The 23,260-nt window shown below is 39.9% G+C and overlaps 1 protein-coding gene across 1 annotated transcript in view; it reads left to right on the forward strand.

The window, feature by feature from the left end:
* Positions 1-15,598, forward strand: part of SNCA (synuclein alpha) — a 69,819-nt gene extending 54,221 nt beyond the window's left edge. Inside the window, exons 5-6 of the mRNA XM_082316401.1 lie at positions 13,942-14,031; positions 15,047-15,598. Coding sequence (XP_082172527.1) covers positions 13,942-14,031; positions 15,047-15,079 — 123 coding nt within the window. The 3' untranslated portion in view covers positions 15,080-15,598. The remainder of the gene's footprint in view (positions 1-13,941; positions 14,032-15,046) is intronic.
* Positions 15,599-23,260: the final 7,662 nt, after the last annotated feature.

A 23,260-nucleotide genomic window follows, 5' to 3' on the forward strand; every position in this document is an offset into this window, starting at 1 on the left:
GAAAAAAAATCCTTTCTTCCCCACTGCTAAATATTTAACAGGCTGCTGAATGATCAAAGGTCCCTTTTAAGATTTTAAAACGACAAGATAAAAATTAGTTTAAATTCTCTAACATTTGCATTTGTGACAGCAAGAATATGAGAAGCAATGTCAAATGCTTGAAGTCCTCCCACTTGCGCAGTGATCACTGAGTCACTGTACTGATACGAGCCAATTTAGAATACTTCACCCCTGCTACAAACGTTGGGCCTAACTCAATTGGGAAATGGGAGCATCACCCACGCAACACAAAGCACTGGAGCGTTTTTCTTTCACACGGGGTAATCAGCAGCAGTATGAAAAAATAACTTCAGTGCTGAAGGGGTTCTGTTTCTGCAGTAAATAGTTGTTGGGGGAATATTGTATCTAAAGTTTGCTTTGACTTACATAAATCTTGGTTTCTGCAGGATTATTGGAACGTGTATTAGGAACACACTTCGCTTGGACATGGTCCCTTTATATGTGAACCTTAATGCAGCTATTGCATTGAGGGTACGGTAGCAGAGCTCTCTTGTCACTGATTTAATTTTTGAAATTACAGATGGATAAACGCTGAGTCTGTCTATCTCACTGGATAAAAATGCTTTGCATCAGATTTCAAAGATGTCATACCTTATCATATTAAGTAGTTTGGCACTTGAAACGCATTGGATTTCTGAAGTTAGTTTTTGATTCACTACAGTGTTATTTTAGTATTAAACCTATGTAAAAGCCTTGCCTTTCATGGAACTAACTACTTGCTTAAGTGTATGCTTGAAAATCCTTTGCTGAATCAGGGCTTATATGAATTTAAAAGTGTAAAAATAATTCAAGTTCAAGTTAGATCAGCTTTTAAACTTTTATTAGTAATGTTATTTTAAGCTTCTCCTATCAGATTGCTTACATATACTGTATAGTTGTTGTTGTTGTTGTTGCAAAGAATGTGTTGAATTCCTTTTCTGCAAGAATCCATTCAGAAAAAATGCTTCTGAATATTTGTGATACCAGCTATTATTCTGTAAATAGCTTTTTGAGGATGCTAGATGGTCCAAGGCACATCCTGGCAGAAGTGTCTCCTGTTTAGGTAAATGTAGCCCACTAAGACTCCACACTTCATATGTTTGGAAGGTTGCACGTATAGGAAAGAGATTAATAATGTTAGAGCAGTCGCTGTTGCAATTTCCAACGTCACTGCCTTTCTTGAATAATTCTTGGCAGATGGGCAACTAAACCAGAGAATAAGAACCAGTTGGTTTGTTGCCTGCTCTTACAGAAATGATAGAATTATATACAGAAATCACTGTTATTTTTCAGTATGGTTTCTCATTGAATCTGCTTGTTGAACAATGCCCATTATAAAATAGTAAACACGTCAACTGGCTTTATGCTAAACCACTACAAAAATTATCATACTTTAATGACAGCCGTTGAAGTACCCCTATGATGGGAATGCACAAATACTTATCATCAGATAACTGAGACAGTTACCTGGAAATCATGATTAAAAGATGATGATATAGCATACTGCTGAATTTCATTTAGCTTGTTTGTTCATGGAAAGCTACATTTACTTTTCGTCTCATATTCCACATAAGTACTTTCTAGCATGGCTCATTTCTAAAATGGCATTTGCACATAAATTTACCAGCTGGGTGTCTAACTGATACTGCTTGAGCATTTGCGAACACTTGGGCATCCAGCTGTGGCAATCCCATAAGTGAGTTGTGTTTGGTTCTGCATGGGTGATTCTCAAGATCTGGCTCTCATTCTTATCTAAATGTTCACCAAGCAGCACATGTAAAGAAACATCTTTATGGCTGGTAGCAGATAGGTTTTTGTGTTGCTTTCGAACTACAGGGAGTCATATTATAAACGCGCCCTCTTCTTCTGAAGCATGGACTGGTCCTGCCGGTCTTTTTGCATCATCCTCAGTACTGATGAAAGAGCTCCGTCATAGTGAGAACCTAAATGCTGAAGGTGTTGTATTACTCTGGGCAGCATATCAATGTTCATTGCGGAAACTGCAAATGTGACTTGTAGGAGAAAGAACTGTAGTGACCGTAATCGATTTGCCACATGTATTCTTTCAGTTCCTCCTCTGTTTTAACTGAGCACTCTCGTCTCTGTAGAATAAGCTTTGATAATCATTCTCACTGGCATGACATGCATGAAATTATTCTTCCTCAACTTCATCTGAACTTCTGTAAATCACATGTAGCTGACTGTTATGCCATGAATTTGAAGAAAAGTGATTTGGTTTTGTTTTTTCTATTTACCCCCAAAGCAGAGGGTGTAATGACTGCATTTGCTGTGCTAGCGGTATTTCACTCAAAACTTCCTGACAGAAATGTGGGTTTACCTGCTGTTCTAGATGTAGTGAACAGAATGAATGCTTTGCCTCAACTGCTTTTTTTGTGTGCTGCCTCTATGGTGTGTATGCATCATTTTTTTTTTTTTTCCTCTTGTGTGCTTAAATATTAATGGGGCAGTGGCTGGAGTATGATTAGTCCCCTCTCTCGAGCCATAAAAGCGGCTGTGGAGAAGAGGATATTTCCTTTTCATTATGCTCCTTGTGCTGTGGGACCAACTGCTTCTTGTGAAGTGTAGCAGTTCATGGTGATTGCTTTGCCGTGACTCCAGCGCGTTCCTGGGTGCAGAGGGCAGATGCCTGCTTAGTAGGTGAAGCTTGGGGAACTACTGTGATTAATAATAAGAAAGGACCAGAGGGAAATTGTTCTAACAATTCTGGCAACTAAAATTCAATGCTGCTTTGATCCTTTAAAAGCAGCTCTGCATTTTAATTTCAAATGGTTTGACAGAGTTTATTAATAGAAGGCTCTTTCTAGTAAAAATGGTGCAGTAACAATTCCCCTTCGAAGTTCCATCTATGGCTGAGGAGATCAGCCTACACTGGTTCAGGTAGTTTTCTGACATTAGGCACCGTTGGGACTTGCCCTCCTTTTCCTCTATCAGCCTGATGAGCAGCGTCTCTGACCTACTTGACTCTGCTCCAAACACCAAGCAGCCGCATCCCGACTCTAGCAAGACTTACCTTGTCTGCAGTTCTCATAAATGAGCACCAGAGATGCAGGGTAGTGGATGCTCAACAGGTTAGGAAACTGTACAGTGTGAACAGAATGAGCTGGTTTAGTTCAGAGCAGGCTGAAATGAGTCAGGATAACAGTCTTTCCAGTATCAAACCTTTGCTACAGAGAGAAAGGGGACTGTGTCCGCTGGGAATAGGACTAGAAATACTGGTGCTAAATGGTAGTGAGGGAGATCGAGGTCAGACACCAGGAAAGATGCTAATGCTGACAGTAATTAAGTGCAGGAATAGATTGGGGGTGCTGTGGAATTTTTGTCACTGGAGGCTTTTAGGGTGGCTTTTCCCAGACAGCTGTTGGAAATGATTTAGGGAAAGCTGAACCTGCCTAAAGCAGAGGTGTGACTTAGATGACTCCTCAAGGGCACCCAAACTTGCACTCTTATGAATGAAGTAGTGAAGATTTTTATGGTGTGTATGCCTTTTGGAACGGCTGCAGATGTCTGAAAAGAGGATTGTAACAACAGGCTGCTCTCAGCTCTACAGGTATGAGTACAAACATAGCTTAGTGAGGGGAAGAGTTACACCAGGCTTGTATTGACATAGCTAAGAGCAGAATTTGGCCTGGGAAAGGCTGTTTTGCTTTGAACTCCCCTCTCACGCAGCGTAGAAGATAGCAGACTTCTGTCTGATGCTTTCCTTCATCTAAGCCAGAAATGAAAAGCAAAGATAACAGTTACAGTGCCGGGGGAGGAGGGAAAGAAAACACTGATACTCGAGTATTGCATATTTAGGTACTAGTCCTTTTAAAAGTTTCCTTGCCTTCTACACTTTACTAAGTAAACTTTATTAAATAATTCTTTCCACTTAGTCAAAAAGAATTATTTCTTCTTCTACAGGAGAAGAATAAGCTGAAGGGATGTGTTTCATGCCAGCGGACTGAGAAGTAATTTTTCCCAATGCAAGCAAAAGCTCTGAATAGTTGTATACTTGCTTCCACATGAAGAGGGATACTTCAGGAATATAAATTTTAAAATGCAGGCTGACTCCCTAGTCTTTTGTAGTGTTTGATCTGCTGCCGAATAGATCACAATCGCAGGAAACACTCCTGAAACCTTTATAGCTCAAGTAATTGTTGCAGGTGTTTTTCAGAGCAAGTGCTGGTTTCTTCCTTAGAAGAAACATATTTTAAAATTCCCCAGCTAGGTAAAGTGCTGTGATTGACTGGAATTGAAGGAACGCTTTAGAGAGATGCTCACTGATAATAACTGAAGGGTAACCACTTCACTGACAGCACGTCCTGTCAATCAGTTACAGCCTTTGAAGGTGACCGTGCTGCCACTAGCTCTCCTGTCAGCCCACAGCTCAACGTGCTGGAGAGGAAAAGCAAATGAGTCAATGCTGGTTGCATTAGTTTATCCGCTCGTACTCTAGAGAAAAGCAAAAGGGAGAAAACCCTACCCTCTTTCCACTATCTGTAGAGCTTGATCTCTCTCTTTAAAAACTTTCTTGGAAATTAGTGAAGTTACTTCATTGCTTTTTGAATACACTCACACAAGATGGGGTACGGAACTGAAACGTGTGCTGTCTCTGGGACTATGTGTATCAGAGTGGGAACTCGTGCTGTTCGTGATGCTAGAGGGTGGCTGCTCCTGCAGTTCTGTATAGGGGACTTTTTCTAAGACTAGGAGAAATAACTATGGTTTAGAGGTTGCTCTTTTAGATAATGCAGCATTGAATTAACTGTTTGTGTGAGCGGAGAATTCTTTTAGAGGGAACTTACTTTCTTCCTTTAATTTTGTCTCTTAGGAAAGAGAATATATACTCATGGAATCTATACAATAACTTCTAAAAATTATTAAATTACTAAAATTATTAAATTAGTAAAAATTTATGTAATGTTGGAATATGATTATGATACTTGAGCAGTTTTAAATAAAGCGTGGTAAAATAACTTTGCACCTGGGGGTGACTGGGACCATGCTGTTTAAAATCATCTTTTACTGACTTAAGGAGCCAAGTCCGAACAGGGTTGCTCATTTCTATGCTGACTGCAAAGTTGATGTGTACCATTGTTTTAGTTAATGTGATCTGTCAAGATCATGTGTCATTATGTTCTAGTTTTATTTAATGAAGACAAAGCTCAGGTATCATTCTTGGAGGTCATTCTTGGTGATGGGTTCATACAGATTGGAGAATCTTCCATTGCTGCAGGACAGATGGGTTTAGCTAATCCTGTGGAGCTCCTGACAGACGTTGGGCCAGGCTGCTTTTAAAGACTTCTAGTTAAGGTGATTCCTTTAGGATTATATAAACCTAGTTCACATATGCTTTCCTGACAGGTTCCTTCATCTTTCCTCTCTGCTCTAGGGTGTCATCATTCCTACTGTTCCCCTTTGGGATCTGCCACCATCCCCAGCAAAATGCATTGTGTAGACTGAATTCTGTATTCAGGAGAAGGCACCCTTGGGCTGGATTAGACCAAGTAGATTACCTCACAGACCTTGTTAATACATGAGAGAATGGCTTGCCTTTTTTGCAGTAACATGGCTTTGCTGGCTTATGGTATTCTTTGACTTTAATTCTTATCCATGCACCGTTTGCTCTTCCTCTTCGATTTGGTGAGGGCTTAAGTGCAGCATATTAACACCTTTTCCTATTGGGCTTCATATTATTTATTTCAGTCACTTATTCAGTTTTGTCAAGATATCTTTGAATTACGTAGTAAGAATAACAAAAATAAACTCAGGCTGTTTATTGTTCCTTCTTAATGCATAAGACCGAGCATACAGTTAAGTGCAGTCCTTGGTCCTTCTTCCAAATCCTTATTGAAAATAGTGGTATTACTGGACTCAGAGTGCAGTTTCACAGAAATCTTGAAACTTCAGTTTTGAGAATGTAAATCACAATGTTAATAGTGGATATTGTTCAAGCAGATCAATTACCCTAAAATATTTTTATTGACCTATGCTTCTCTACCTTGTTCAGGAGAATGTCAAGTGAGGCACAGCTGTGACCACATCCCCCTGATGTGATGTTTAGTTAGCATTTATCATTCCCACTATTTTGCAATTAGAAATTACTTCAGTCTTTCTAAATGCTAAGTTCTAGCTTTTTATTTCCCTACCTGTGGAGTTTTCAATGTCACCATAGATATGGGAAGCTGAAAAGGATAAAGCTGAAAGGACTGTATGTTCTGGAGGCATTTACATGTATTACTGATGGCACATTGACTCAGCCCCTAGGCAACCTGTTATTTTAAGTCCCCTGTAATTAATGCACATGGTCATCACTTTAGAACTCATATGTCCTGCTGGTCTCACCTGGGCGATGGGCACTTTCTCCATGTAATCCACATCAATTTATCAGCAAATAACAACATACCAGCACCTCTAATTAGGTAACTTTACCAGCCTGGTTAATGCAAAACATGAATCTGAGTTTGAGGAAAGTTGATTGCTCACAGAAATGTTCCTTTTGTACTCTGAACTGAGTTGAGTCTCATCTTTGCAAGTAATACTAAATGGGGAAAGGAAGGAAACAAAAAAAAAACAAATCTATGTTATATTGAAATTTGTTTTTCTAGGAATTTACAAAATTCATAAATCGTTGTAAACAGCAAGTATTTCCAACTATTATAGACACCAAGATGGACCTGTAACCACAGACACTTCAACAGTCTTCATGTTCATTCCTCTCTTCATGGGCCTCAGTCTTCATCGTTTTCACTTTTGTCATTGCCAACTGAAGGGCATAAAACCATGAATCAAAATGCAGCCTGTAGCACTTGCAGGCACTGTGTTAGCCTTTCATTGGAATTGTGCTATCGCGCTAACATTTATTTGTTTAATTATATGTCTCTTCTTCACTTCCACTCTCCATTTAAGGAGAAAGAGGGTGGTAGTGCCATTTCATTGTTGGTGCTCTAAATGAGTTGTGTGCTGGAACAGCTAGTTTCCTTCACAAATAATGCTTTTTCATAATTTCCTTCACTTAGGTATTTACCTTAGGGATAATTAAAACAGTTTACTTCTTTCTGGCTAGTGCACAAATATGTCTTCTCTTTGTATCTCCGGAGTAAAACCACTAGACTGCTGCTAATGCTTTGTCATTCACAGCTGAGGCTTGGAGGCACTGACTATTGCAATGAGTGAGCGGGAGCTTTAGAGCATCCTAAACTGACCTGGCAACTCAGTTATAACCAGTTAGTTCCACATATTTAGTACCTTAGGATTAGGAAGGTAGATAAATTGAGGCCATTTTAGCATAACTTTGGTTTGCTTGTTGTTGGGAATTTGCTGTTTTGTTCAAGGGTTTCTCTCCTATCAGGTAAGTTGGGCTTTGTGGTCAAAATACCTGTAAAAAATAAGTTACCAAATGGAAAAGACAGTTATTTGTTCAATTAGGTCCAATATCCTGCTCCTAACTATCCTGATATTTGGTGGAGAAGAAAGAATATAAATTATTTTCTTTTCAAAGGGGAATTTTAAGCCCATTGACACAGCAAATTGCCATTCAGCTTGTAGCAAGAGGTGAATTTGGACAGTATGCTTTACAGCTGCATTGAGGGTATACAAAAGGAATCCCTGAATTTTTTCTTTAAGCTCCACCATATAATGACTGAGAGTTCCAGAAGAAAGTTCTTACAGGGTGCCTAATACCAAAATGAAAAGGGTTTAGTTAGGCTGGAGGGATATTCAGTTACCAGTTGTAAGGGCTTAAGGCAGCCCTGTTGACTTACAGATTTGGGATGCGATAACAGGCATGAGACCAACAGCTTTAGGGATAAACAATTTATCTCTAATGGTGTGGTAATAAAGACAGATTAGTAGCACAATTATCCAACAGCAAATTCAATAATTCACTAGTACTGGGCTAGATTTAATATCTGGGCTCGCAAAGATGTACATGAGCATGCCTATCAGGCAGGCAGGCAGGAAGCAGGCATGGCTGCTTCTCCGGATGAGCTACTCGGACCAGCTCAGGGAATGCCAACTTCCCCGATGGGACTGTCTTTTCTATTTTTGAGTCAGGAAAACACTGTTTGGGCTTGTTCTCCAAGCATCACATCCCACCTCTCTGCCAGTTCTGTCCTTGGTGTGCACAGGGCTCAGAAATACAGTATAAGGCAATACTACCCTTACTCCAGTCTATCAGTACATGGTAATTTTGCAAGGTAATAATGCTATTGGATGTGATTTTTTTATTTTATTTTTTACATTCTTATTTTTATTTCAAGCTCCCCTGGGTACCAGCTGGTGTGTATGTACAACAAACCTGACTACGTTAAAAATATTTTGCATGGAACGTTTCATTGGGGCCCTCAAAGGTCTTTCCAAAATGGACTTTAAAGGTCTTTACAAAAGAGGTGTACCAAAATTATCTTGTAAACCATCTTTTTCCCAATTTTAGCTCACTACTTTTACCGTAGTGCCTTTTATCTTGGTTCACAGCTAGTCAATAGTTATAAAACACTCAATAACAAACTGGCAAGTGATGTGGTGTGACCAGTGCTCATTGAGTTTATAATAGTCTATTTTGTTGAAATCAGCTATGACTTATCATGTTACATTAATTTGTTAGGTAATTGAGGCAAGCCTCACCTTATTTTTATGTATGTAATTGATTGTGGACAGTAGAGCTTTCTGCCAGATAAATAAGCCTCCCACAATATCTGCACAGGAAATTTCATAGATGTCTCAAGAACAGACGAAAATCAGCAAGTGTGAAAACTTGAATGTGAAAGTTTATGGGGGGAGCTTATCAATATGTATAAATACCTGATGGGGGTGGTGATAAAGGAGATTGAACCAGACTCTTCAGTGATGCCCAGTGAAATGTGGGCACTAATCGAAATGCAGGAAACTCCATTTAAACGTAAGAAAAAGCTTTTTCGCTGTGCAAGCGGTTGAACAGTGGACCAGGTTATCCAGCGAGATTGTGGAATCCCCATCTGTGGGGTTGGTCAAAACCCAACCAGGCACAGCCCTGCTCTAGGTGACCCTGCTCTGAGATGGGAGGTTGGACTAGATGATCTCCGGAGGTGCCTTCTGACCTCTGTGATTAGTGGAAGTGACTTCCAGGGTGATCTCCTCTTGCCAGTATAAATGTTTTAAGAGCTGACACTTCTATGGCCTGGTTTATTTATCACAGAATATGGAATCACTCCAGAAGGAATTAGTCTCCAGTAATCATGAGAATATATATGACTGTAAGACTCCTTCAGCATTCATAATGGAAAGAAAAAAATGTGTTACTAGCCAGAGAGATAGTAAATTATAATGCTTAGATAGCTGCTAAATTACAATTACAATGTTTCCTTTTGAAGTTGCTTTTGTCCGTGAGTTGAGATAAAATAATTTATTTCTGATGGCAGTAACTTGGCATTCAAAGACATGTCACCGAAAGGACTGAATGCACACTCCTGAAGGTGACCATTTTGCCACATGGTGCTGGCATAGGTGTGGTACCGTGAGCAGCCCAGTTGGTCTGTTTTCCATGCATAGAGGTTCTTAAACAGTCTCTCCCCTTCCACCAAGAGTGTTATGAGGTGGGAAAGAATGGGGTGCAATTTTTGCCAAACACACTGAAAAGAGAGAAACCAATTTGGTGATGTTTTCTTGGTAAAAGGAATAGGCCTGAAGCTTTGGCAAATACTCTATAATTTAAACAGGGACAGGAGGAGTTTTTAATTAGTTTGACTATTTTATCACAAAAGTGGGTCGTTTCACACTGTCACACACACTGCTTAGCAGGATTCCCATAGTAAAGGAGGAGGAGTGAACATTTTGGAGCCATTGCAGCAAATAAAATAGGAAGTTCTACTTCACGTCTTATTTTTGCCACTCTTGTATATGAGTTATTTTATACCTGTTCCTTGAGTCAGAACTGGCGTCTAGGGTCATGTAAATGTACCACTTTACAATGATGGGACACTGGATCCCCTTCGTTTATAAACTGGCATAAATTGCTTGACAAAATGAGAGCACAGCATGATATGGGAGGGAGGGCGTACACCATAGCCCTTCATTCCCAGAGAAGGTGTGGGTGGGCTTGCGAGGTAACCTGGTGGCATATAGGTCTTGGGCTGTACAAGTCTGATAGTCACGAAGCTTTGTCAAGGCAGGCAGGAATGCTGATAGCACAAACTGACGGCACGATTGGTAACTGGGAACGGCAATGTGGTGGACTCTGCTCCGGCTAGCCGCAAAAGCTTGCTTTCCATAGCATGGGGTCTGAGAGCACAAGAGTCTCTGAAGAGAATGCAGAAGTATGAGTCTTACCCAGAGTGTCCGTGCTTCAAACCAGGATATAGGCAAGCATTTGCTTTTTCTTAAGGGAAGCTTCAGGGGACAAGCAGACATCCTCACCTCACCATTCTTTTAACACCTTGTTTATTGCGTGAGTCGTACTTTTCCCTTTTTAAAGTGTTTTCCCTGCAAAAGAGCTCATGCTCCCCAGTTAAAAACTGACTTCATCTCTAAGAAGCATTTGTTTAGCTTTTCAGATCTTCTAATAAAAAACTTTCCCTTTGGAAATGCCCTTCTATGTGGTTTAAAAATAGAGGTGGCAGCTTCAAGAGAAAAATGTGTCTTTCATACTAAGACAAGAATTGGTCTATTGGGTGTTTTTCCTCTTCCATAACTGAATTAGGATATGGAATTATTGATCATGAGAACATAAAATTGCATTTCTTTCTTTTAAAGGAGGTAAATAATGATATAAGGTGTACCTTAGATGGCTCATGTGTTACTGGGGATGGTTGTTTACTTTTGTGATATCCTAACCTTGGAGGAACGGTACATCAGAAGTGGAGAGAGCCACCATTAAAAATCATGTGGTCACCTATGCTATACACTTATATGTAACAAATGGGACCTTGAGTAATGTCATCGCATCTGCACTGCAGTGACGTCAACATGAAAGGTGGTGTTTGTGTTACTGTTTGCAGCTGGACAAAGGTGATAAGCCTTTCCCAGGCAAAGAGTTCCCTTGATGGTTTGGTATGGCTTATGATTTGCTTAATTTGAAAAAAATATTGGTGTTGTGATTGATATGGTGTTTTACTAGTGCTGCTGATTGTTTTATTTGAAGCTGTAGAGGAATCTCCGTCCTCAACTCACTGAAGGAACTTGGGAAGATGATAAATTCAGCCTTTTATAGGCATTGTGTCTCTGTAATCCTGATGGACAGTCCAGACCTGTGGCAGAGGTTCCTAACAAACAGCGTAGAGGTTCCTAAGAAACAGCGTACGAGCTTTGAAGCTCTTCTTTGAAATTCGGCTGGCAAATCTTTTTCTTTGTCGTTACTAATGGTCCTGGCAGTTTGACTTGCCATCTGTTTTCCTGCTACAGATAACATTAAGCTGCATGCTTTCTTCCTCGTGCAACCTCAAGACTGATTTTGGGCACAGTTGTACTTGATGTACCAATTGTTAGCCAAAACTGTTCCTTAATGATAGGGAAAAGCAGAAATTAAATTATATTTTAGATTAAACAGGAGAGCAGTAGACTGGAGCTGTAGGTCCTTATAGCTAATATGTTAGATCAAGTGTACAGTAACAGCTTTAAAATTTGCATCACACACACTATTTTACTATTTCAGTCAAAGCTGGTAGGGAGTGACCTACTTCTCATAAAAGTAAATGGGCATAAATATTCCTAAAAATTTTTTTAGAAGCTAAGGTAATTAAATATTACACATGAAATAATCTTAGAAGCTGGAGTGTTTTGATAAGTCAGGGTAGAACTGTAATGGAGCCCAGTTTTTCTGATAATTTAATGCTCGAAAAGTTACCTGTCATATTGAACATCCAAAATTGTTAGTTCTTCTGGAAGACACAGGCCTAAATAAAGATATTGGTAGCCTTATTCATCGATGTGCCTTGACTTTTGGAATTTGTCCATGTTACCTATGCCGTAGAGCAGCACAGCGTGTTAACCAATAGCAGGCAGATGTATGGAGGCAACTTGGCAGAATAGTAGGCATTGGCTCCACATGGACTATACTGTTACACCTCTAAAGGAAAAAGGATATCTGGCCTCACTGAGAAGCAATGGGACCAGATCTCTTCATACTGGACCTTTTAAAGTCTGAAGGAAGAGCTAGAGAGAAGAATCCACATTATGGAAATAAATTCTGCAAGTCATGGACTTTGAGGGTGAAAAACTTGTGTACGTGCATCAGTGCCAGAAGAGGTGACTGAAGCAAGGAAGAACAGGAGACTTTATCTGGCAGATGAAGTCACAATTTGTGCATGGAGAGATGCAACAAGTGAGGAACCGAGTATTATGACTACAGTCACCTGGTTAAACCATAGAGGGAGCTGACAGTGGCAAATGGTGAACAGCAGAAGCATGATAAATGCACTTGTTTTGCATATTATTTTCTATTTTGTGTTAAAATCGCAGAGGTGAGTTTCAGGTTTAGCTTCTATTGTGCTCATTTTATCTATGTCCTAAATTTAATTTAGCATCACTATCCTATAAATTGCAGACTTTGAAAAATTACCTCATTAGTCTGCTTTGTGACTTACTTAATTTTGTATTTCTGTCTATGCTACCAGCCTGCAGGGTTTTTTCTAAGTGAATTTCTTCCTGAGTGTCTGTAATTGTTTTTTAGTGCATTTCTGTCTAGATTGGCAACTGGTATAAATAAGCATAGTCACAATAGTTCCACTGAGCTCGTCTGCCTGTTTTCATATCAGTCGTCTTACGGTTCAGGATGAACTCCAGCAGTCTTTGTTCTGTCAAAACTTGCGTTTCTTCTCTGTGAACTTCTATAGTAACAACTACTACAGGAATTGGCCCAATTGGAATGGGTTTTTTTCCTTTATAATTTGTGGTTTTTTCAGATGGTAAATAGTATCTATAGTTCTAGGACAACACTTAAGTAATCCTACTCAGCAAGTTATTCCTTACACTATTGCAATCCCATTAATTCCAAGAGGCTGTTATGACAATTGCTATATAAAACAGAAGTGCTTCTATAATGGTCAATAACAGATGCCCAGAAAAAAGTATAAGAAGCTGGGTACCAGGTAGTGCCATGTATCATATACTAATACTGCGTAGAGTAAAGTGCTGGTTGACATAAGAAAGTATATAGAGGTGTGACCCATTAAAGGAAAAAAGCTTTCCCAATACAGTTAGGTTTTAAAACTGAAGGAAAAAACCAGCATGAAGTAGTCTGAATTATAATAGTTCTCCCTTTTTTGGCCACTTTGAAATGTACTGTGAAAAGGCTGAAACTGTAAAATAAACAATGATATATGAAAGGATTGATGTGTCTATAACTTTAAAAAGTATATAATTGAATTACTATTTTGTTTGTGTGTCTTGATACTACCCAATTCTTTTGGCCTGCTTTTACAACTACTTTTGCATACCTGTGACTGTATTCCCCCAAGTGGTTAAACAGAAATTAATGTGATAACTTACTTAAACAATTTCTGTGGGACTATGTTTCCCAGATCAGTTTCTTAAGGAGCAAAAAACTTGTTTTGGTTTGATGCATGACTTGACCAAAGCTTTTTCTGTGGGATTAAAATATTTTCCAAAGATATTCAGCAAGTCGGTGGTGGTACTGTTCTTTTGTTCAGATTGACTTCTTGGCCTGTCCATGGCAAGAGAGAAATGGAATATCAGCACTTCACCTATTCAGAAAGGTGATAGTAGTCATTCCCGTGGATAGCCCTGTGGAACATGGAGAAGATTTCTCTGGAGCTGATGTCCTCTAGCTCTTCACAACCCCTGGCAACATCCCGCAATCAAAGGACAAGCCAAGAAATCAACCACTGATGGGGAGGAAAGACATACTTTGGTGTAAACGATGAGGCAAGCAGTTACAGTGTCACTTTTCTTTCCCTGTTTTAAATGTAGAATGAAGAAGGTTTCCTGCAGGAAGGAATGGTGAATAATACAGATGTTCCTGTGGATCCTGAGAATGAGGCTTACGAAATGCCTCCAGAGGTAAGTCTGTTGTGGTATTTGCAGTGAATGTACATAGGAGAAGGGTACAGGAGGGAGCTGCGTGCTCAAGGTACATTAGTCTGGCACAGGCTGATGTTGTGAGCTGCAAGGGCACAACCGAAACACAGTCTCTTTGGCCAACATCTCCCAGAGGTATAGTGCTGGGAATCAGAAAATCCGTTACTTTCTTGATAATAAGGAAGTTTAATGGGAAAATACTGTGTGTGTTTCAAAATACCTGTGCCTGGGTTTCTGAGTAATCCACAATAAACTTGTATCTTTTTCTTATGTTTGATGGGGAATATGGGAAAAACTGCATCTTCAGAGATTGTTTTTAATAGCTTGGCTATTTATCAAAGCATCGTGCTTTGTAAAACATGATAATTCATTATTATATTCATAAGTTAATGCAATCATGTGAGTAAATTATTTTGTTGTTTTTCATGAACCTGCTATCTAAAATATTACTACAGTGCCTGGCAAGATGCATTGGTAGTTGGAGTGGCAGTTTTACAGTAGTGCAGATAATTAGGCTGAAAATGAGATGTATAAAATGTTTAGGCCATGATCCAGTAAAAGACTTAAAGGCATGCTTGATCGCTAACACCTTGAATATCACTGAGGTGATGGGGGCTGCTCACATACCCGTAGTTAAACACACATTTAAATGATTTACTGACTCATATGAATATTTGCAGCACCTGGTGTGCTGTTCAGCCCAGAGGTAGTCCTCCTCCCTCTTCAAGTGAATTGCCATGGGTGGCCTCCTGAGTTCCTGACAACATCTGCTGAACGATGTGTTAACCACTGTAAAAACCTAATTCTCCTGTAAATACCACAGCTCGTAAGATACAGTATCTGGAAGATGGACAAAATAATAATAAATGGCAAGATCCTGATCACATGAAAATCCATAATATTTTGGCATTGAATCCACTAAGACTAGAACAAGCAATGAAAGTAGGATGTATTTATCTAAAATACTAGTAGCACTGATTTCTGCTCTCCTCATTAGGAAGAGTATCAAGACTATGAACCTGAAGCATGAGAGTCCTTTCCTTCCTTTATATCTCCTGAAATCTACTAACTACTAAAGACGTCCCATCCTGTACAAGTGCTGAGTTCCAATGTGCCCAGTCGTAAAATTTTTTTACAGTTTTTACGGTGTATTTTGAAGTCTTCCATCAGCAATGATTGGAGTATCTGTGACTGCACCCACCTTGTTTCAGCATTTCCCTCCTGCTGAAACGAAAGCTGGTTGGCAGGGTCATTGTTGTGCTGTGGATATTGTGGCTTCAAGTTTAAAAGTTAAAAAAGAAAATATTAAATAAAAACACCTAAGTGTCTACTGCTTATTTCTAACTCTGTACATGTTTTGTTGATAGGCCATCAGTAATTTGATATTGTTTATGACACAATTTTTATTTGTTTCCTATGACTATTCTTTCTGTGCAGAGATGACTTATTGTGAGAGCTTTATATATATGTGTATGTATTATACATATTAAAAAAAGTAATTGAGCATGAACTATGCACCTATAAATATTAGCTGTTGAAATTTTATTGTTTTGTGATGTGTTTTATTAACTTGTGTCTGTAAATAATGGTGTTCAACTGAAGCAAATAAAATGTACCCCATTAAAAATGAACTTCTAAATTAGTGATGATTTATAACACCCTCTCGCCTCTCCAAAAGCCCCTGTTAAAGCATTCAGGCTGTGTTGCTTCCTGTGAAGGAACTGGAGGAACAAAACCAGCAAATGGAAGCCCAGTCTATACAAAAAACAGGGTGAAGAATGAGGGTATCAGGGCTGCTACCTCATCTGGAGCAAATTGTTGACAAAATAGATTCAATTGTAGGGCTAATAAACTTTCTGTTGTAAGGAGAACCTGAGAATGAATGAAGCCATTAATAAAGGGCTGCAGCAGATTATCAGGAAATCGTGAGGCCCTTTGAAGAATTACTGTTTCAAGGTTGTTAAAGCACTGGGCTATACAGAAGAGTGATGGATTAGTTGCAATCAATTTGTCTTGTATAAAATCCCATTTAGCAAAAGTACAGTCTACTGTCTGTTTTTAGACACGATAATTTCAGTTATTATGTTGCCTGGATACTTTTCCATACAGTAAAAAGATTTAAATGTGAGATGTTTTTACTTCTCTCATGTTTTATTATCTGTTATTTTGGATCAAATGTTGCCTCTAACCTGAATGATACAGCATTTTTTTTGTTTAAGGTTCTCTAATCCTGAGTAGGATTTTGAACTTCCCTTACAGCTAGGCTTTCCAGTGTTCTGGGGCATGGACTTTAAAACAGGTAAATGTCATTGTCTGTTTTTGTAAGTGGGGAAACTTAGACACAGCGACATAATGCGCGTCACTGGTATGTACAAAAACAGACCCCAGAACCCCAGAGGCTGAACTCTCCAACTTGTTCATGAACTGAGCTCCTTTCTGGCTTTCTGCAACCTTCCTGATATTAGCATACCCAACGTGGAATAGATCTTTCCAGGTTTGTACCCATCCCAGCTGTATACAGTGGGAGCTGATGGTATAGTACTGTGAGCCAAAATCACATGAACATATTGGTTTCACGATGCTTAGAAAACAGGTGCTTCAATTCCCCATGTCATCCTCCAGTCCCAACCCCATATTTCTAAGTAACTTCATTTATTTCAGAAGAATTGCTATCAAGCTCTTTTTTCAAAGCAATTAAAAATCCCCTCGATTGTTTCAAACAACTTGCAGATATTTTTATCAATAGTTAAATTGCTTAATGGAGCCTAAAGTCCTGTGCTCTTTTGCAGAAAACTTTCATGATAACCTGCAACAACCCACTAACCATTTGCAGTCTTCTTCACAGGTGGTGTGTCAAATGAATCTCTTGACCTGGACTTCTCTACTATTAAAGTGAATCTTAATACCTCAGTGGGAAACTTATTGATTGCATCCATGGAAAATTAATATCAGGACAGGGCACAATGTAAGATACTGCTTTTATAATTATTAATGTTGTTTAAGGATCTTTCTGTTCTAGTAGAAGGATTTGGGAAGAAAAGCCCAGGGCTGTAGTGTGATTTCTTTCCAAAGGCAACAACTGAGAGCAGTCAGACACCTGATACTTCAGGAAATAGCACTGGAAATAGCAGCCTAAGTAGAATATGTATTTCTGTTGTTCATCTTCTCTTCCACAAGCCCACAGGTCTTGATTGCTCTATTGTTTCTCTATTAGGGAATCAAATTAAACTGTTTGGTTGCTCACATGTTGCAAATAAGTCGTGCACTTCTTAAATAAGCTGTGGGGAACAGTATGTCATAAAAAACAGTAATAAGAATAAATTGACTCCTGAGACTCACCCATTGTCTGAGCATGTAGGAGTTAATTATTTTCTTTCCTAGGTTAACATCAGCAAATCATTCAGAGTTTACAGGTCATTTAAAACGTACCATAGGCGATCAGTTTAGTTCTTGTGCTGCTTGCAAACATGCCCTCAGATGGCCCCGAAAGTCCATGGGACCCCTGGTTACTATGGCAGCACAGTGTGATGCACTGCTCTGGTAACAAGCTGCATTTTAATTAGATTCCTTAAGGGCTGTCTGACCATCCTTTCCAGGTAAACTAAATGCCATTTTGTCTTGTTTCCTGCAGTGAGATGAATACTGACATGTGGATTGCAAATGTCAGAATTGTGTTGGGTGCTAAAGCTGAACTAAATAGACACTGCTGTATTCAGATTTTTTTAAGTGTCTGCCCTGGGTATTAAAAAATGCTTCTACTGTTGTGATAACATTTGCTTAAGCAATGCTTGTGAGAGAGGAATAGACCTCAGACCCCTCTTTTCCTTAAGAGCCTAGATTTCAACTCAAAGCGAAAGCAATCTTCTGTCCTCAAATTATGAGTTAATAATGAGTCACCATATCTCAGTCCTCCAGGGAAAAAAACACATATTGCTTTTTTGTTCTATTTTGACAGCTTTAATTGGTCTTACAATGGTTCCTAATTAGACACATTGTAATAATGTTTTTATTACTGTAAATCATAGCGTTAATAATTTTGTTGGTATTGTATTTGCCTTTTGTATAATGACTTTCAAGTCGTCATATTTGTCTGAGGGATAAGGCAAGAAATGCCCTCCTCCCCGACTGAGACTTTCCTTCATTCCCTTGAGACAGTTGTAGGCAAATTAGGTAAATTACAATGTCCTAGACTCAAGGAAAAGTAACATGCCTGCATCTCTTTGGGAAGCACGGATTTTACTCATCCTGGCTTTCATAGCGTGGTCAGTCTAGCCTTAGTGGTTCTCGTATGGAAGCATCTGACAAGACAGCAGGTCAATCAGCTGCAGCAGATTCGGAGTAGAGTCCTCTGCCTCCAGGAGCTGGGAGACTCAAAGATTCAGGGCCATCTATTTAATGGCTGAAATTATTCCAGGAGCACAAGGGAAGACAGGTACAGAATGGCTATCTACACACATTCATAAAATCTTAATACACCAAGTAGTATTACTAAGATTTGATCCAAAGTTCACTGAAATCCGTGGAAAGATTCCCACGGGCTTCACATGGGTGTTTTAGGACACTCATAGCTCCAGCATACATTTGATATTCTCATACAGATTACATGTGGTAGTCTGTACTGATGTGATGAGTTTCCAATTTTTTTCCGTATGCTTTTTAGGGAGAAAATAACTGCTGAAACCCTTGCTTCAAGAATTTCCTAAGGCACTGGCTGTGCGGTACTTTTTTGGTCAGATAGATGGTGCACAGTGGAGGTGATGCTCCAGGGCTCTGATCCTTAACTTGCTGAGAATAAAGGGAGTCTTCGTTGACTTACATGGGTGTGGATGATTCCTGGTGCCTCTGTTAAGTCTGCATAGAACTCGGAGATGGCAGAGATCAGATGATCAAGGTCCCTCTGCAGAACATGTCAGAGTAGCAAAAGTAGCAGAAAAACAAAGATTACTGTAAAATCCCACAGCTAAGTCTTCACCAGGTTTTTTCAGCAGTGCTGTGGTCTTATACGCTGGCAAGACACCGTACTGTAAATACTGCATGGTACAGTATACCTCAGATGTTGAGTCTGAATGGAGTAGTTGGCCTTAGGTTTTGCCACCCTAGAGATAATTACGCCTTCAGGTAATTGATATTTAATGATATATTAATGCAAACCAAATCTTTGTGTTCTGCTCTGGAATAGCTTAGGAGGTAAGTGGGAGAAGATAGATGGTTCCCTGCTCCTGGTTTTGAGTTTGATTTCAGTCCACACAAGGCTTCCAGTGACTGACTAAATTATCTGATACTTTTTGGCCCCCAGCTTGAGGCTTTCAGTATTACTGGAAAAGACACTAATAATGGTCTTCACAGGGTATCATCATTCTGCTTGGATATACACAGGTCTGAACTAATAGCATCAGTTTTCACATAAGCAGACTTGTTCATGAGTTACAGTGACCAGAAGCAAATGAGATCTTAGCCTTTAGTGTCTCCACACTGCATTTTTAATGGAAAATATCATCTGTTTAAATACAGACATAAACAACTTTTCTCAAGCCTGCCTGACATTTAATGTGTAACTCAGAAGGTTCCTCTGATCTAAAAAAGGCTGGCAGATGGAGAAACAGCAAGTGGAACCTCAGATGAGACAGCCAGGAGGTAACAAACAGGGTTGGAAACTAGGTCAGATGAGATTTCTTCCACGTTGGAAGAAGTGCTTTGAAAACGCTTCCTCCAGTGGAGGCATAAAAGTGGGTTTTCAGCATTTTCCATTAATATTCGCATCTCTGAATAGGTCAGAGTCTGTCGGCATCTGATAGGTCCATAGGGCATGTTTCTGTGGAAAAGGTGAATGTCTGAGCTTTGTAAGTGTGCTTTTTACAGCTGCAGCATAGGAGATCTCTTTACAAGAGGCCAGAGCACCCATGCGTTTCTGATGATTAACTTGAGATTTAACAAGGAGAATGTTGTTACAAAAAGCCAACTGCTGGGATAGTTCAACTTATTTTCTTTTTCTTTCTACTCACCACTCTCCCATTTGTTTCTTTCTCTCCACTAATATGCTAAATTTTCAGAGGGTTAGGTCTTACCCCATCACCATTGCCGAGTGTCCATTTAATTGCAAAATCTTATTCCAGCCATTGTGTCTAGTACATGTGACAAGGCTGCAAGCATGCCTGGAGAGCTGGGGTTTAGTCTTTGACCCTCCCTCTAAAAAGAGGAAGGACCACAGCTCGTCTCCTCCTCGGGATGCTCCCATCACTACTGTATCCAAAGACAGGGCAAGGCAGAGGCACTGCCCAAAAGCGCTGAGGTGGAGAGGCACGCTGACTGTTGAAGGAAGGCAGAGAAGGAGGTTGGAGAAGCAAAACAGGCATGAGAGCCTTGCTGAGTCTTGGCTGGCATTCATCCTGCCTCCCTCGCCCAGGCAGGGCTTCTGGTGTCAGAGGCTAAGGATAGAAAATAGCCTATGGTTTTACAATGCTTCCAGGGAAAGGCACCTCAAGGAGCCAGGTAAATTCAGCACAGGGCTGCTTTATTCTCCATGAAGCAGAATTCCCTCGCTGCTTGAGGAGACCTGGCTTTTTATGTTGAATTCCCTTTTCTATTTTTCTGCCACCTGAAGTCCTCTGTACCAAGAAAATAAAAGCAATTGACTGAGGAGTGTTCTAGATGATTAATAAATATACAACAAAGTATGAAAGCTGATTTTTATCAGTCTCCTGCATAGAAAACAGAATTGCACAATGCCCATAGGACTGTTAACCTCTGTTGTTTGATCAGGAGTTTTATTCCTGTGAATTTCAGTTGTAAAATTCTGTGAAGCCTTGCAAAAATAACAAAGATGGTCATCTAATGTTAGCATTTGGTAAGATGGCATCCTGCTGAATTGGTTACATTGCCCACTTCCCAAAACCAGAAAAATCTGCAAGGAGCAGCCTTAGCAAGAAGACAAGACAGTGCTGTTGAGTAAAAGTAGACAAACGTGTTAATAGTGAAAATGTAAAGGACAATAATTTACAAATGCTACATAATAAGGCCAAAAAGAAATGAAATCTGTTATCTTGGTCCACTAAGTGGCAACTTTCATTGGCAAAGAAAGGCGATGGCAGCTCCCACGAAACACTTGAAACAAAACTCGTCTTATTTATTCAGCCCCCTCACTCCAAAATCGAGTTCCCTCCTGGCCCAGCTTTGCAGCAAGAGTGATATATTTTGTTTGAATAATTGGATGTTGTTAGGTGTGAAATAAATGAAAGTGAATTGAAAGCCTTCACTTTTATTTTTCATTCTCAGTTTTATGAAAGCTCAACAAATTCAAATATGATGATAATTCCAGTCTGTTACAATCTGTGCGAAAGGCAGTTGCTGTGCACTAAAGGGACAGATCTCCTGTATTAATGCATTTCACGGACAGATGAGTTTTTCCTGCCATTAGGAGCTGTTCAATGCCTGTGTGTTTATAATCTAGGTTTACTGTTGACTGCACCTGATAGAGACCTGCTATTTGGAAAATGCTTGAAGAAAGGAAAGGAATTGTCCTCACATTTTTTTCAATTTTCATACATTTTATAATATGTCTGAAACATGATTTTACACATCCTTACGAGGACACCATCCTGGATCACGTTGCCTACATAAAAGTATACATATGTATGTGTTTTTTTAATGGATACTGTGTGTGTGTGTGCACCCATATGGGTAAGTATGTATGGGCATCACCATTAAGTACTATAAACTGCTACTATTGTAATAATGGTCTTTGTTGGGGGGGATTATCCCAAATTCAAGGAATGCATTTTTAAGGCATTTAATATAAATACTAGGTAACGTATTTGAAAGCTTCCAAATTCTAGCCTCACAACTAACAGGCCAAAACTGCATTAGCAGAGTTTTGCAGGTGTAACCACATAACTTTACAAATCCAGGTGTGGCTTATCTTAGCTACAGCACAGGGTTACCGACATTATTTGGTCCCTTACAGTGAAATACGCTATATTAATAAAGATGCACTGTTGCTACTACACTTCTGGACTAGGTGTTCTTGATGATACAGCTACATCAGTCGAGAATCGCATTTATTCTCACCCATGTTGTGTTTAGTGCTCTTTCGGAGGCTGAACCGCTTGTCACCATGCCAGTTCCACTTGACTGAGCATAACAATAAAAGCACCCTGCCTAGAAACCCTGGCATTGCCTAGTTACACAATAGATTTCTTGGCAAATCTTTATTATGTGGGGTTGGCCTTCTGCTCCTAGGAACAGCGTGGTTTTCCTGAAGCCCTGGCTGCCAGTGGGACGTTGGTGCCTATGTGACCACGAACAAGCTCTTCATGTCAGCTGGTGAACATGGTGAACTGTGGAGCATCATGTAAATGGTCATGTTAAATCAAGTACTCTCTCTCTCCCTCATGAAGAAATAAGCTATGCTGCTTAAATAAAGGGATTTATCCTGAGCTTGAATATACACCTGAATGGATGAGTGTTGGCAGAGCAGCTCTGACCCGGAGCAGCCTGATGGCGAGGCCGCTCTGGGAGGATGTTAGCTGGCTGATGCCCGTCAGTCTAGAGGAAATGAAAGCAAAAGCACACGCTCCCTCAGAAGGGGGGGGTAGATCTGAAAGAAGAGAATTAGCAGTGAGAGGAGTGTACTTCGGGGAGAAACAGCATTTAACACGTTGATAAATTGCCCGTCTGTTTTCTCTCTTTAATTGCTCTGTCTTACATGTTGCAAGGTTGTTGGAAAAAAAAAGTTGTTGCCTGTTCCATGACTGTTCACCCCCTAGTACAATGGGACCCCAGATATTACTGAAACTAAGTGAAGTGTGAGGATAATGCTGTTAAACTGGATGTTCGGGAGCCAAGCATGTTGCCTCAAGAGACCCTTTTGAAATCCACTGGAGAACGGTACAGGTGGCGTTGGAGCAGAGTTCAGCTCTCAGGCCCTGCAGGCTACTTCAGCTCTTCATAAACGCTTGCCTGAGTTCCTGCCAGCCTTCTCATTATACAAAACACAGATGCTACCGTGGAAAATAAAGTTTGAGTTTACTCAACAGCAAAGAATTTTGGCATTGTTTAAGATGATGTACCTGTGCCTGCCCAGCTCCCATTGCTGAGCATCTGAACCAGCTCTACCTCCACCTGGCTGACAGGGATGTAATTTTCAGAGAAGATGCTGGCTTGAAAGTGAGATTTATGTTATCTCATCAGGGAAACTGGGAAAGAAAGGAAGAAG

The sequence above is a fragment of the Platalea leucorodia genome (genome assembly GCF_965183815.1).
Source record: "Platalea leucorodia genome assembly, chromosome: 6".
NCBI classification, from domain to species: Eukaryota; Metazoa; Chordata; class Aves; order Pelecaniformes; family Threskiornithidae; genus Platalea; species Platalea leucorodia.